The sequence below is a fragment of the Ochotona curzoniae genome, unplaced genomic scaffold (genome assembly GCF_017591425.1).
Source record: "Ochotona curzoniae isolate NIBS_2020 unplaced genomic scaffold, NIBS_Ocur_1.0 scaffold_2683, whole genome shotgun sequence".
NCBI lineage: Eukaryota > Metazoa > Chordata > Mammalia > Lagomorpha > Ochotonidae > Ochotona > Ochotona curzoniae.
The window spans coordinates 4222435-4237621 of NW_024467100.1; the positions used below are offsets into that span (position 1 = coordinate 4222435).

Here is a 15187-nt window from a genome sequence, read left to right on the forward strand (position 1 = left end):
CAGATTTATTTTGGTACAAAATAACATGGAAGCTTGTGTGCAGTTTATTCATTATATTCATTTTCTGTGAACTTTCTGACAACTCTTCATATTTGTATACCTAGTTATTTATAATAAGTTATTATATTTATAAATATTTACATGTTATATAAACATTTCATGCTATCGATTATGTTTATCCATATTAGTAATTTTAAAAGTTTTTTTTTTTACTTGGAAAATTAGAGTTACAGAAGAGAGACAGAGAAAAATCCATCTGCTGGTTCACTGCCTAAGTGGCTCCAACAGCTGGAGTTAAACCTACCTGAAGCCAGTCACCAGGAGCCTCTTCCGGGTCTCCCATGTGGGTGCAGGGTCCCAAGGCTTTGGGCCATATGCTACTGCTTTGCAAGACCAGAAGCAGGGAGCAGGATGGGAAGCAAAGCAGCTGGGACACAAACCAGCTCCCATATGGGACCTGGCAGGTGCAGTTGAGTATTTATACCAGGCCCCATATAAATAAATGTTTACAAATATGTATTTATTAATAACCTAGTTATTTCTAGCTAGTCTTGTTTATTTATAAATAAATGATAAATTGTAAACTGTCTTAAAATTGAAACTAATTAAAATAATCATAAGTGTTGAAAAATAAAGAGTGAAAAATCTTGGGGAAAATGTGTGTAACATGTGCAACTGAGAATGAGTTAGCATTAAAACAGTCCAATTCCTGAGAGTCGACATGAAAAAACAAAGAACAGGGGAAGATAAAAGCATGAACAGCTACTTCACAGGACTGGCATGTAGGTGACAAGGAAACAGAAGAAAATGATACTGCTGTGAGGTGTACAACGGGAGCACCACTCCAACCGCTACAGCATCCATGTGCTGCTTGGCATTCTCTGAATCACTTTTCTATTTCTACAGAGTAGCTTGTTCTTAGTTGCCTTCCCTAGTCACTGATCATCTGTTCTTGATGTTGGTCAACAGGAAAACAAGTAGGTTTCATGATGAAGCGCATTATTCTTATTTAAGTAGATGAGAGAAAAAAAAACACGTTCATTAGGAAGCAAAGCATTGTCTTCGTGGAACTGTAAAGAAAGCTGAGAGTGGTAGTTGCTCTCTAAAGTTTAAGCTTCATAAAGAAAAGTGTCTCCAGGCATAAAAACCACTAATTATTTGTGGCACTTTTGTACCATTACTATTTCAATGATTATTCTTTGTAAAAAATATTTATTTATTTTTGTTGGAAAGGCAGAATTACAGAGAGAATAAGAAAGACACAGATCTTCCATCCACTGGTTAGCTTCTCCAAATAGCCACCATGTCCAGAGCTGGTTGGGTCCAAAGGCAGAAGCCAGAAGCTTCTTGGGTATGCCACACGGATGCATGAGACTCAGGATGTGGGCCATCCTCTGCTACTATCCCTGGCACATTATCAGAGACCTGGGTGGAAAGTGGAGCGGCTGGGACTCAAATCAACACACCTAAGGAATGCTGGTGCTGCAGGCGGAGGTTTAAGCTACTATATCAAGGTGCCACCCCACCAGTAGTATTCTGAATTTTTGAAAATTTTTATTTAATTTATCTCCATTTATTTCAAAAGCAAAGAGAAAGAAAGAAAGAAAGAAAGAAAGAAAGAAAGAAAGAAAGAAAGAAAGAAAGAAAGAAAGAAAGAAAGAAAGAAAGAAAGAAAGAAAGAAAGAAAAAGAAAAGAAAGACAAGAGAGCCCTCCCACCCACTGGTTCACTTTCCTGATGCCACACATAAAGCCAAAAATTAGAAATTCAATCCAAATCTGCAGTGTGCATAGGAGGGATCCAGTTACTTGAGCCATCACTTACTGTGTTCATGGGGTGCATTAGCAGGAATCCAGAGTTACAGTTTGAAGTGGACGTAGGACGTGAACCCAGGGATTCTGATGTAGAATATGAGGCTCCTAGGAACTCCCAAATCACTTTTGGAACATGGTTAGGGAGCTCAAAGAAATGTAGTTTTCAGTTAACTTCCTTTCATTCCATTTTCAGTTAGGCGACTTTATTGTTATTCTTTGGGGTTATAGAGTGTCCTTACAGGAAGAAATAAGTGTTCCAAGCAGCTTGCCCAATTTACGTTAGTTATTTTCGTTCCTATTAAGACACATGATACAAGCCAATAATTTGGGAGCCTATCTTCCTCTTAAGAATTAGTGCCTTTTGATATTCCTCAACAGCCTCACCGTTGCAATTCACCATAACATATTCTATCTATTCAGTTTTCCTTTACTTCATTTTTAAAAACAGGAAACAATTATCAATTCAGAAACAATGTAATGTCATGAGAATGTAGAATTAAATGACTGAAGCCTCTACCACCTATTAACTTTGTGAATTTTGTCCTTCCTCTGGTAAGTGGAGATTATAATAACAACTACTTCACAGGTTGTCATGACTGTGAAGTGAGTCAATGTGCTTTGCAGCTTCCAAATGTTTGTGCTTTGTAATCATTAGAGGCATAAATTATTGGGCAAAGGAGCCCTTTCCCATCAACTCTCAAGTGCTCTGTGTAGATAACTGTCCCCTGCATAGTTCCTGGGGGCAAGTCACAGAACAGAGCTGTTAGGAGCTCATTTTGCCAGTGATACTTGGCTGGGTCCTCTAGTGTTTTCCAAACTGGTTATATAGAATGTTTTATATTACCATAAATTTATGTACTAATTTATATGAAAGGCAGAATGAGAAAGAAAGAGAACTGCCTTTTTTTCTCTGATGGTTCACTCCACAAATGCCCACAACACTCAGAGCTTGCCCAAGAGAAAACTAGGAGCTCAGAACTCCAGCTGGGTGTCCGTGTGGTCATGAGGTACCCAAACACGCTGGCCATTATCTGCTGCATCAGACACATTTGCTGGAAACTAGATTGGAATTGTGGAGTTGCTGGTCAAACTGTGGTGGGTAGTGGAGCCACTGGCAGGGCTTGTTATAGGCTCGTCCCTCCATTTAAGGAGGAGGCATTGAGGTGCACAAGAAATCAGGATTTATTTAAAAGGGATAGTAACACTCAGATATGAGTGTGGGAAGCCACAGGACACAAGCCTGGTACCCTAGTTAAATACACAAATGGAGTGGATTTTGAGAGAAGTTTGAGTATCTTAGCTTGGAATCTCCGAGCTGTCATGAGGTCTTTAAATGGGGTTGTAATACACATGTGGTCATCATGGTATCTTCTGAATGATGGAAAGTGAGGTTCCAGTGCCTAAAGGGGAATGGGTGCACTAAGCTTGCAGCCAGATTGGGTCAGAATGGAAACGGAAAGGGTTTTGAGCAGTACCAATGCCTCTGGCAGTTTTTCCGCTCCACCTCATTCACTCTACCCCATCAAGACCAAGCATTCCCATCTAGCAATCAGACATCCGTTGAAGTGACTTTAACCCATTGCACCATGATGTCCTTCCCAATAAAGATTTTTGCTTTTTGTTTTCTCAAGTAGCCATTCCCCAAATACCAAGAACCTGAAGTTCAGACTTGAAAATCTGACATTCATATTTAGGGTCCCCAATTTTGGCTTCACACAAGCGTTTTCTCTTACTCTAATATAGGACTAGTTGAATCAAGATTTATGTAATATCACTCTCAAATGCTGGTATCTATTATATGGAATGTCTTTGTGAGATTATTACTGAAAGTGTGATAATTTGGGGAAGGGGAAAATTGAGTCATTAAAATCCACAGAGCTATATAATTAGACTGGCGTCCCTTCATTGTTAAATTCAATCTCCAACAGCTGGGAGATCTTGGATTCATGGAGCAACATTACTCAATACTCAAGAGATTTATGAATCTACGTGGTGGAAATATTTAAGTAATTAAATGGTATAATATATGTAAATGCCAGGAGAAGGTTTAATGGGAGCCCCCAACAAGCAAAAATCACTACCATCAGCTGACAATGCAGACTTAAACATTTATTTTCTATTACTCCTTCATTTCCTTTTGCTTTGCTTGGAGCTTGCTATTTATACTTGAAAGTCAATCGTCTGACTCCAATTTCCCATGATATTTCGTCTTGAAAAATAAACAGTGCTGGAAGCCTATTTTCAGCACTCATTTTTAATGCTAATGTCATAGAATATCCAACTTATTTTCTCAATTAATGTGCTGAAGAGCCATAACTCAGGGAGCAGAATTAGAGGCAGGTGCAGAAGCTGCACCACCTGCCATCCAGAATAATTTTTTGAACTGAACGCAGACATCAATGGCGTCATAAAAATCAAGGAGGCAGTTAAGTGAGCTGACTGTGTTGAGATGGCAGTTCAGCACTGATCCAGATTTAGTTTTATAAATACTGAGTATCACTCTAACAGAAGGAATATTTTATACATATTGGGAGGGGAGAGTTTACAGGAAACAAGGAATCGAATGGTAGAAGAGTTGGTATAAAGTAAGCTATTTAGAAATTTGCAGGAAACTGAGCAGATGACAAGAAACAGAATACCAACAAGTGAGTATGGTATAAGAAGCGCAGAAGAAACTTTCACAGACATTTAAAAAAATGTATCTGTCATATTGCACCTACCTCCCCGAGGAAGGGGAAGCCACTGGTGACCACTCAGTCTGGATGAAAGGTGGTCATTCCACCCACTCTAGGTGCCCCATGCTACTCAAAGCGACAACATGTGAAATTAGTAGGGATGGAAAAAGGATTAGTTCATGAACACTTTTTTGAGTGATCCCAATCTGAACAGACCTGGGCTTGTGTGAGATGTAGCTAGGCCCTTTGGCACGACTACTTGAATCCTGAAGCCAACTTTGGCCTCTTTGCTTATGAGCATTGCATCTTGCCCAAGGTTCTTGACTCTCTATACCTCAGTTTTTCAACTTAAGATGGAGACAATCACTTTTAGTGTTTCTTTGTCGTGTGGTTGCTACATGTATTGAAGTAGCTAATGCAAATAAAGTTGCTTTAGGACATAAACAATAAATATGAGTGGTTTTATGCTGTGAATATGAGTATGAGACGGTTATTTATACATAGTAGTGTTCCAATTTATTTACATATGCAATTATAAAAATCAACTTTAATTATATGTAAAAAAAAACCATGTAATTGAGCATAATGTTTGCACTCTGATACCTTCAACATCATCTTTTCTCTTTGAAGTGGCCCTAATCAGAACTTCCAGATTCTCATTTTTTCGAGGCTGGGAGAAAAGTTTGACTTTTCCAGAGCAAAAAGGCAAGAACAGAATTGAGTGTAAAGAGGATTACATGGCAGAGACACTCAGCAGAGCCGAAGCCCTCAGAAGCCGGGAAGAACTCGACAGATCATTTCTTGCTTATGTTCAGGGATATGCAAACCTGATGTCAGTCAGTTGACAGCCCCACTACACGGGAGGCTCAGCGCTTGGTGCCGAAATCAGACGAGAGATGATCTGTAACTTTAAGAAACCAGTAATTTGATTTGGGAGATAGCCATATAACATCAATGGCCAAAGGACCAGAGACGTATGGGAAGCTCAAAAAGGGACATTACAAATCATACCACAAAGTAGGAGAAGGTTTCTCAGTGTGAGTAGGTCCTGAGCTGAAGAAAGAATGGGAACTGAACAGAGAAACCAAAAACGCACCTGGACTAAGGCAGAGGCAGTTAGTAACATGCAGCGTCAGGACTAGCAAATCTTCGTAGTGGGGTTCCTGGGGGGCAGTCAGAGGAGATGAGTCTCCAAGCTAGACATATTTCAAGGTCAGAAAAGTCTTGAATGCCAGCTTACAGAGTAGAGGATTGGAAAATTTAAAATATGAGATAGATCAAATTACATTAAAAAAAAAAAACAGACTGGCAGTTGTTTGGAGTTTGAGGGTGCTGAATTGCATGCAGAAAAGCCAATAGAAGAGCAAAAGCAATGACTCAAGCAGCATTCTCACTCCCTGTACGTTAGGACCATCACTAAGGGAAGGAGGAGAGGAGAAGGCACTACAGTTGCTGTTAACTTTGTGGACTGTACTAACCATGGATCCTTGCTACACCTCCAAAGACAGGAAACCATTAACAAGACTTAAGGAACAGCAAAAACTGCAAGGTCCTACACAGGGACAGGTGAAGATAAATCTTCCAGGGATGAGAGAGGGGGAAAAAAAAATAAGCAGGTCTTAATCTGAATGAGATTTCGTCACAATGTGTTTCCCACAATGTATTGTTACTGAGGAAATATTCGCAAGGATATATTGGCCTGGGAGAAGACAGCTACAGAAGGGCTAAGTGGATTGGGGAAATAACCGGGAAATTTTACAAATAATATTTGAATAAAGGTCAACAAAATTCTTGCTTTATTTGCTTCCGATGCGGTGTCCTGAAATCACCCCTTTAAGAGCCGTTCATCCTAGGTCACTGATCAACAGTTCCCACGCTCTAACTCACTAGTAACTTGCACATACTGTTGCCTTAAACAGACTGCTGTTGTGAGAGGTGGGGGCCGTTCCCTTGAGCCCAGGCTGCATGTGGTCACCGCCGGCTGCCCTCCCATGGGGAGGTAGGAGCAATGTGACCGGCACCAAATGGCTGGTTTCCAGCTGGGGTCCCAACAGTGTGATTCCTACAGGAGCTAGTGACTTTGATTTCATGTTTCACGCAGCCCTAGGCAGCAGTAAGTCAAAAACACAGAGTTGATGCCTCTGCTTCCTTCAGGTAAAACACTTTCCCTCTGTTCAGGATTTGGCACATTTAGTCAAAGAAAAGGTAACAACATACAAGTGATGGAGGAATCTGTGCTTTGTGCCTATACCGTGCTTCCAAAATTCGCCTTCCTCTACTCCTGGGGAGACGCCCCAGCTCAGGCGGGATGTGGGGAGAACCCAGTTGCTGCTCAGCGCTCCAGGATGGGCACAGCCAACATGAGACACATGCACTGACAAGTGTGGGCATTTTGTCCTTCTCTACAGCGTGAGCCTTTCTTGCCTTTGCTGCTTCTCTCTCTCATCGTCCCTGCTTTCCCTTCTCCTCTTGCCTGTTTGCCATTTCTTTCTTTTTTTTTTCACTTACTTGTTTTGTTTTTGTTTCCTTTTGTTCCTTTCTATATAACTGTTAGGAGCAGCCCACTGATTTTGATCTCAACACTTCTATTTAACAAAAAATTTAGATAATTTATTTGATAGAGAGACAGAGAGAGAGAGAGGAGAGACAGAGAAGGCTAGATAATTTATTTAACGAGAGCTAGTGAGAGGGGAGAGAGAAGGCTATTTCACTCAATCTTTTCCGTTCTCATCTTATGAAAAGGAAAAGTAAAACACTATATTCTTGTGTGACATCAAGATGTTAAAAACAAAGTAATGTATGTTAAAACAATAGGCAAGCTACTCAACCAACTTGGATTAATGAACAAAAAGCAGATTCAAATATTGAAATCAGTCTCCAAATTAAATGAATAGAACAATTCGGATTTTGGACTTTGCTTTTGAGCGGCTGATTTGGCTGGCTTCATTCTGAGAGTTCTTCTGTTCGTGTGTTTGGCCTATGCTGAGGAGTAGTTGATCTTTCCTTAAAGACAGTTCCTTCCAGTTTCTTCTTGCTTTTCTTTCCATCTGCCTAATGTCCAACTTAAATAATCTACTTTGTAATAACATGCCTTGGGTTCCAGGACACAGCCTTGACCAGAGATACCTTGGATTGTGGAATATTTTCCAACACAGCCACAATTTTTTTTCAAACACATCATTAATGAGAATGAATCTTCTGAATCCAGTGTCAGCTGCACACACAGTTACACACACACACATGCACACTTGCACACAGACACACACACTTGCGCACACATGCGCACACACTTATACCAGCCTCAGTGTAGTAAAAAGCACAGAGACGTCACTTGCATCAAGGTTAGGACTCCATTAAGATGCTGGCATACCATTCCAAGTGCCTATCTCAAATCAGAATACAATCCTGATTCTAGCTTCCCATCTGTTTCCCTGTCTGTAGCAATTTGCAGATGCAATGGTCATGACAGACATCTGTATTTCACAGTTACTCTGAGAATTAAGACGTCATTTATATGAAGTGCTTAGGAAAGAACTGAACACATACCTAGTGTAATGCTTTTCCGTACACTCCTTGATCTGTATTATCTTGGCATACATTTATTATTTACTTGATAGTCAACCATAAGAAAGAAAGAATAAGAGAAATAGAGGAAGAGAATGCTGCTTATACTTAGTGAAAGTAATGACAGAATTATCTTGCAACCCACAGAAAAATGCCATCATAGGAAAGTGCCTCAGAAAGCTCAAGGGAAATGCATATTTTGAAAAAAAAAAAACTGCATGGATTTCACTGTTTTTCACAGTGCTTTTCCATGAAGGTTTTGAAGTTCCCTTGTCTACAAAGAAGGACCACTACAAACTCTGTGTCACACACGTATATAGAAGGATGAATAGTCATGGGGGCGTCCAGCATGAATGAGAAATTTGCATTTCTTTGTGTGTGGCTCTCAGCACATAGTCCATAGTTTTCATTAGTTCCTTAGAAAGATCTGCTACTCAAAAACATTGCCAGATCTTCTGTCCCCTTCACCATGTGTGGCCCTTGCAATGGGAAACGAATCCAATTAGCAAGACTTCCATGACACGATAGACTTAGTACCCGTTTTCTGAATGTAATTGTTCTGTGACCTCTTTCTCGGAGAAAAACAACAAGCAGGAGGGAGGACTAGATTTGGAGCAGTCTGTGCAGAAACCTCTGACCTCTGCAACTCCCTCCCGTGCCCGCGGTTTCTCTCTGCTCTGTCCAATCAGATGTCAAGCAGGAGCGCTGTTCTGGAAGGTGGGTTCTAAAACTTGAAAACTCTTTGAGGACTTGCAACCCCTAAATCTGCTTAGTAGCTGTCTTGGTTCGGTGAGAAGGGGCAGCCAGAACCTGGCAGGAACTGAAGAACAAACAGTATTTGGTTTCTGCCTTCCTGCTCAGAGTTGTTTGGCAAGGGAAGGATAAAACTCAGCATGAGTCATCTTCTAAAATCACCCTGCACCCTGCTGTTTTCTCACGTCTCTGAGGAACATTAATGTGTTTCCAAGCAGATGGGTTTGTGCGAAGCATTTATTTACTCGTATTATTAAGATGCAAGTGGTGCACTGGAAAGATACTCTTTGAGGCCCATAAAAGCACAGGAGAGAAACAAGCATGCATTGTGGAGGGAGTCTTCCCTCCCTGGACCAGGAGCAAGCAAGTTCACCATAGCAAAGGGCAATGGCACCATCCGGAAAGGCAATGAAAGAACACGCTCCAAAAGGTATTACATAAAATAATTTACTTCTCATTCAGAATGACTTTCCGAGGTCTGTTTATGAGACAGGAATACGTGAGTACAGGTACAATATCAAAGGCATGACAATGACAATAGGGCAAGACCAGCAGAGTGTATGCGTTTGGATCCAGAAGTTACTCAAAAAAAAAACCAGAATTGTGGAGCTGTTTATATCAAAGAGGGTCACTGATGAGGAACTTTGGGGGACATCAGGAGCAAGACCGCCAGAGAGGTAAGAAAGGTACAATTAGTGATTGTACTTCTTAAATGCAATGAGCCTTGGGTACACAGACTCTGGTGTCTTATTCTGCAGCCCAGTGCATTGGCTTAGAAGCCACGATTGTGCTCATGCAGGCAACTGATACCGAAGTCACAGAAAGAATGCAGGTGCCGAGTGTGCGTACACTCTCTAAGACAGTAGTTTTAGAAGAATGAGAAGAAAATTACTTCCTGGGCATTCATTAATAATTCAGATAATAGCCTATACTCCATTTATAAAACAATACAATAATAAAAACATCGTACAAAACAACATCATAAATAACATAAAGGAGAAATTTTCAAGTATTTCACGTGCCTTGAAAAGTTTCAAACAGTAGTTGTAACAATTGACTTGCTTGCTTTCTGCAATTCCTTCTTTTTTTTCTTTTATTCTCTTGTTGTCACTGAGCCTATAAAGAAGCATCTACAGTCTTGGTTAGTCTTGATGTTTGGGATGGAATGAACAAGATTTTGCCTTGTAAGAGCTTTCTGGTTTGTGAACCTGTGTCCCCTTTTATATAATGTAGCCTCTTCCCTCATGCCAGTTTGTACGCGCAGGCATAGAGCTACAACCCTCCCAGGGGGAAATGCCAGCTAACCAGAACAAAGTAAGGAGACATCCGGTGGCTACGGTTCTCAGGACCGAAAATGAGAAAAGCACCTTGATTGAGAGAGGGGGAAGGAGAGAGGATCAAGACAGGGACCTTTGCGGTTGATACTCTTGCTTAGCCAGGAAATTATGGCAAGTATAGCTAGAAAGACTTTAACTGAATTTCTTCATTCAGCTCAATTATTCCATTTCCTAAGCCCATACCAACCCAGCTGCTAATAAGTATGCCCTGAGCACTCAGGCAAAGAGCAGGAGCCAGCAGCTTAAGGGACTGAGGAGTGTCGCTAATGACCATCAACCTAGGTCAGTCCTGTGTCAGTCCGATGTATGATTCTTTTGTGGTCTTTGCTCTGTCAAATAGTGCTTAATGCGGAGGCTACTGGTGGTTAAATTAAGCATGAAGTTTCATGGATACTTTTCCAGAAAGACCCATGCAGTTTTACAGAGCCAATTTTCCACAGTTGGTGTTCCTTTCTTAGCCTACATGGTAGTTAGCTCAGTTTTCCCTGTACAAATGAGTATGAAAGACCACAGATCGGAACAGGCATGTAAGTGCATACACTCCAGTTATGAGCACCTAGGCTCTTTCCCTCCCAGCTATTCTTACAGAAAAACACACATGTGTATATAGACACACACATGTACATAGGTATGTCAGATTAGCCTCATCCAGATATCTGGAGTCTGGAGAAAATGCTGGCTAACAGAAAACATGTGCACTTGAATGTCACATGACATGTATCAACCAACCAACTTGAGCTCAAACTCTTGGGAGGAGGAAGCATCAACAATCTCTGAAGACCCCAAGCCCCAAGGCCATTATCTGAATACTTGCTCACATGGCATTCTAAGAGGAACTTGGCAAAGCTGGGTTGGAACCAGGTCCCAGCCTGATGAACTCCCAAACACCAAGACTAAACCTAGTTCTCCCATGAAAGTGACTCACACATGGCAGGCAGCATGAACACTAGGCTACAATGTGGATAAAGCACTGGCCTCAAGTTTTCCAGAACATAGAGTCTCAGCATGTCAGCCATCCACCCCCCGGAGAGAATTAGGCACACTGGGGGAACGGGGCGGCGCAGTCTGCAGGATGCTTGGCTCCTTTCTGTTTCTCTGACCCGCAGTGGGAAGGGTTGGCCAAATCAAGATAGAAGTGGGACTTGAGGAAGCGACGGTATGAATCCTTCTCCATGAGGTTGAAGATCTTCTTCTGGGCCTCGTCAAAGCAGGTGATCGTAGGTTCTAGCATGTTCCGGCTTGTCTCTTCCCTGGTGCAGGAATCTAGGTTCACCTGAGGAGAAAAAGCCAAGGCGTCATTACAGCTACGACCTTGGGGAAGATGGTGTGGCCGCATGCTCTGGACTGAATAGTAATGGATGGAGCACCCTGCGATATCCCAAGAAGGAAAACAGAAAAAAGATCAGACTCCAGGAGGAGAGGTTCATTTCTGCACAGAGTAAGCCCAGCAAACTCCTCTTTCTCTTAACCGATGAGGTTCATCAAAATCTCCAATAAGGAAGGTTATTTAAATGATGTGGATAAAAGTACTTTTTTTTTTTTAACTGTTTCTGGCTCTACTGCTAAATCTTTCCCTGTAGCTCCCATGATTTAAAGATGCATGCCCCCGAATATCACTTCCAGGCACCTAAGACCCAGAAGGTTTTCTGCTGGGAAAACCTACCTCTTTTGTTGCCTGAACTGAGATGAATTCATTATAGATCTTTTTGGCCTTCGGACTCAATTTAGAGGGGGACTTGATTTTCTTGTACTCTTCACAGCTGACCCAGAAGTCAATGTTCTCCTCGCTGTATTCAGATTTCAAGAAAGCTTTGAAAGCTGCCAGCCCACCTGTGACAAAGGAAAAACACCACTTGTCATCATATTCGATGGCCACTTGGGTACTGTAGTTCAAGTAAAGCTGTCGTACTTGCAAATAAAGCACAGGTTCAAATACCCCCCAGTTTTCTCCCTTACTAGAAGACACTTGGAACCAGGTCATGCTTTTCTCTGTTTGGTATCTATTACACTCAGTTACATTAAACGACTCCTGCTCATGATTGAAACCTCTTTCAAGAAAATATTTCATTTCTGAAACAGTCGGGCAGCTATGCATTCTCACGTTAGAGTTGGATATAAGAAGGTGTTAGACTTACATTCATGGCTAATCAGGTTTTCCAGCGATTCAGCCCATTTCTTGACTTCCTCTTGACTCACTCTAGAGACATTAACAGAGAAAAAGAATCATGTGAGTGACATAATGCAACAACTGGAGCAAGAAATCTAAGACTGAATAAAATGTAGAGACTTTTCATCGGCATGATGAGAGCTATCATTGATTAGGACTTTTTTCCCACTAAATACATGGGGGGGAAATCTCCAAGGAAGTTGGGGTTTTCATGCAAATGAAGGTCCTCTTGACTCAAATCTGGCTTAACTTGGGGAATAACTTCCTTCTTTTCTCAAAGAACTATCATCACATATGTAAAATTCGGGGCATCTTCACCCATGCCATTTCTCTTACCTCTGGCTTGTCACCGCTTTGTCCTTCTTGCTGTGGGAGGAGTTATGTTCACAGGAGTCTGACTTCTGGAGCAGGAAGCCCAGCCGGTGCTTCATGTCTTTTGCACTGCACGAAAGAGGAAGAAGGGGAATTAAGGATGCTAAGCACCTCTCCATAAAAGAAAACCTAGTGGTGAAACTTAAGAAATCCACTGCTAGTATGCAAGTCATAGGTAGTTAATCTGGAGAACAGAAACTGAAGTTGGTATTAACTCTCAGGAATCCAACACCAGCTTCAACCAAGGGCTTACTACAGCACCTTGAGATGGAAGTGGTAACATCGGCTTGTTTACTTATAATTGGAAATTTTAGGGGCTGGAAAGCAAACAGTAGCTGCAAACTACGACACCTAGTTGCCACCCGCCCCCTTGTGGTGGTTGGTTGCTATTGTCACCTGTCTGCAGGCACGGAAGGAAGACGCTCTGAAAATTAAATGTTTCTTGGCAATCGTGTATGTGACTAGGGCAAGAAATTTGCACTGTGGGGTAAACATGGAGTGTGTGGTGAACTGTTCAGTTTCCTAAGAGGAGTGGCTAACTCGAGTGCTGAGGCTGAAATCTACATTCCTTTAGGTTCAGTTTTCAGACAATATTCTGCTGTCACTTCCTTTTTAATATCTACGCTGTTTCATCTCATAAGCAGCTATGAAACATACACTTAGAAACATCCTGATGGTATAATGCAACTACAAAAATAAAAACATAAATGATTTCAGAAGCTGCTGGAATCTGGCAACGTGGATTTGTTCTTCATTCACACACCTCCTGTGTGACCTTGGGCAGTGGAGAGTGCCTCTGGGGACTCAGGCACTGCTGGAGAAGGGACTGGGCTAGGCGAGTGACATTTCCCTGCAAGAAAGGGGAAGAGCAGCTGCCTGATGACTTAGAGGTGAACTTCCTCTGTCATCCGCTTAACCCCTCAGGGCCAGAGCCCAGCACCATCCTCTCCCGAATATTTACTGGAACATGATTTTTTTTTTCCTGACACTTCTGCATCCTGTATGATTAATTGCATATGTATGTTAACAACTGAAGTGTGGAATAGCTTGCTCCATCCGGTGAGGAAATGAATGGTGAAGGTGAAGGGTACTTACTTCCTAGGGGCTGTCTGCCAAAGTTTCCTGCTTCGTCATAGAGAAGCTCTCAGCAATTTCATACGTCTAACTGAGAGAATACTTGAAAGGAAAATGTCTTAGAAACATACAAGGGACTATGCTTTCTGAAATTATAAGCTGAAATTTGCAGGGAGACAAGAAAAGGCTGTAGATTGTTTTTGGTTTGTTTTGTTTTTTTTTGCCTTTAACTACGAGATTAAGTGACGTCACCTACTTGGAGTCTGTACTTTATTTTTCCACGAGCTAATAAAGAGGAGTTTCTGAAAGCATCTACTTCGACATGTCTGAAATGCTGAGGGCAAATGACTTGGTATTTATCTTTCTGGATTTCATTTCACATTGACAAAGCAATGTTTTTAGAAGGGGCTGTTGCATAAAACCCTTAGCTGATTTGCTATGATCAATATTCCTTAGCCATCACTCACATAACACACTTCAAGAACGAGAGATAGATAGCAAAAGAGAGATAAGAGATAGGTAGCGTAGAAATTATTTTATGGTGGCATTTGTTTGTGATAATATGGAGAGTGAAAGATACTAAAATTCCAACAGAAAACAATGTGCCTGTCTGATGCTGTTTATGGTCCGAGAGCCCACTGGCTCATTCTCATACATGTATGCTCACGTAACGGCAGTAATCATAGGAATCCCACAGCCTGCTACATACAAAAGCAAAGTTCCAAACTCTGTGAATTCATCAGAACAAGTTTGGTTACAGGACTGGGTTTAAAGATTAGAATGGTTTCAAAACAACATACAAGTACCAAAATTGAGAGGAGCACACTGCTTAAGTCACAAAACCAACTTATTCTTGGAAAAACAAACAAACAGGTAGCTGGTCTTCCCCTGATCCGATTGATCCTAATACCAAACAACTAGACTAGTTAACACAACTGCAAGTTAACAGGGAAAATCTATGCAAAACTTGAATGCAGTTAGCTGCAATCTTACCTCCTCAGGCAAGAAGCTGGCAGACCTGCAAGTCCTTTGCACATCTTGTAGAGCTGCGTGGGATTCACCTAGCAGCGAAGAGAAGCAGCAGGAGGAGCTGTGGCTTCCGCTTTGAGCACACTTTGCCTTTTCCCCAGCAAAGATGCTCTCAGAATCCGGGAGCGTCTGGCTCCTCAGCCTGCAGGGGACTCTTTTATAGTCCAGCCGCCACCCACCAGCCAATCAGATGACAGCTGTGCAACACCAGCAACCGGCTCTCCGGCTCTCCAGCCCCTGCAAGGGGTGAGGAGGAAAGGACTTATACATCAGCAACGCAAAGTGGACAAGCAGGAAAAACCTCTTCTGAAGCAGACATACAGATAAAAAAAAAAAAAAGACTCAAGCTCTCTCTCTCTCCAGATGTCCGAGGCTTTTAATTTCTAGAGAAGGGGAAAGTGAA

General features: G+C 41.7%; 1 protein-coding gene across 2 annotated transcripts; it reads right to left on the bottom strand.

Moving 5' to 3' along the window:
* Window positions 1–9030: 9030 nt before the first annotated feature.
* Window positions 9031–14926, bottom strand: RGS4 (regulator of G protein signaling 4). 2 transcript variants are annotated; one of them, XM_041003399.1, is made up of 5 exons: window positions 14749–14926; window positions 12646–12750; window positions 12278–12339; window positions 11806–11972; window positions 9031–11415 (listed from the first exon to the last, which is right to left on the bottom strand). In XM_041003399.1, exons 1-5 carry the CDS (start codon window positions 14790–14792, stop codon window positions 11176–11178), a joined length of 618 nt encoding a protein of 205 aa, XP_040859333.1. In that variant the 5' UTR covers window positions 14793–14926; the 3' UTR covers window positions 9031–11175. The 2 variants fall into 2 exon arrangements, with proteins under 2 accessions (XP_040859333.1, XP_040859334.1); XM_041003400.1 differs by lacking the exon at window positions 11806–11972.
* Window positions 14927–15187: the final 261 nt, after the last annotated feature.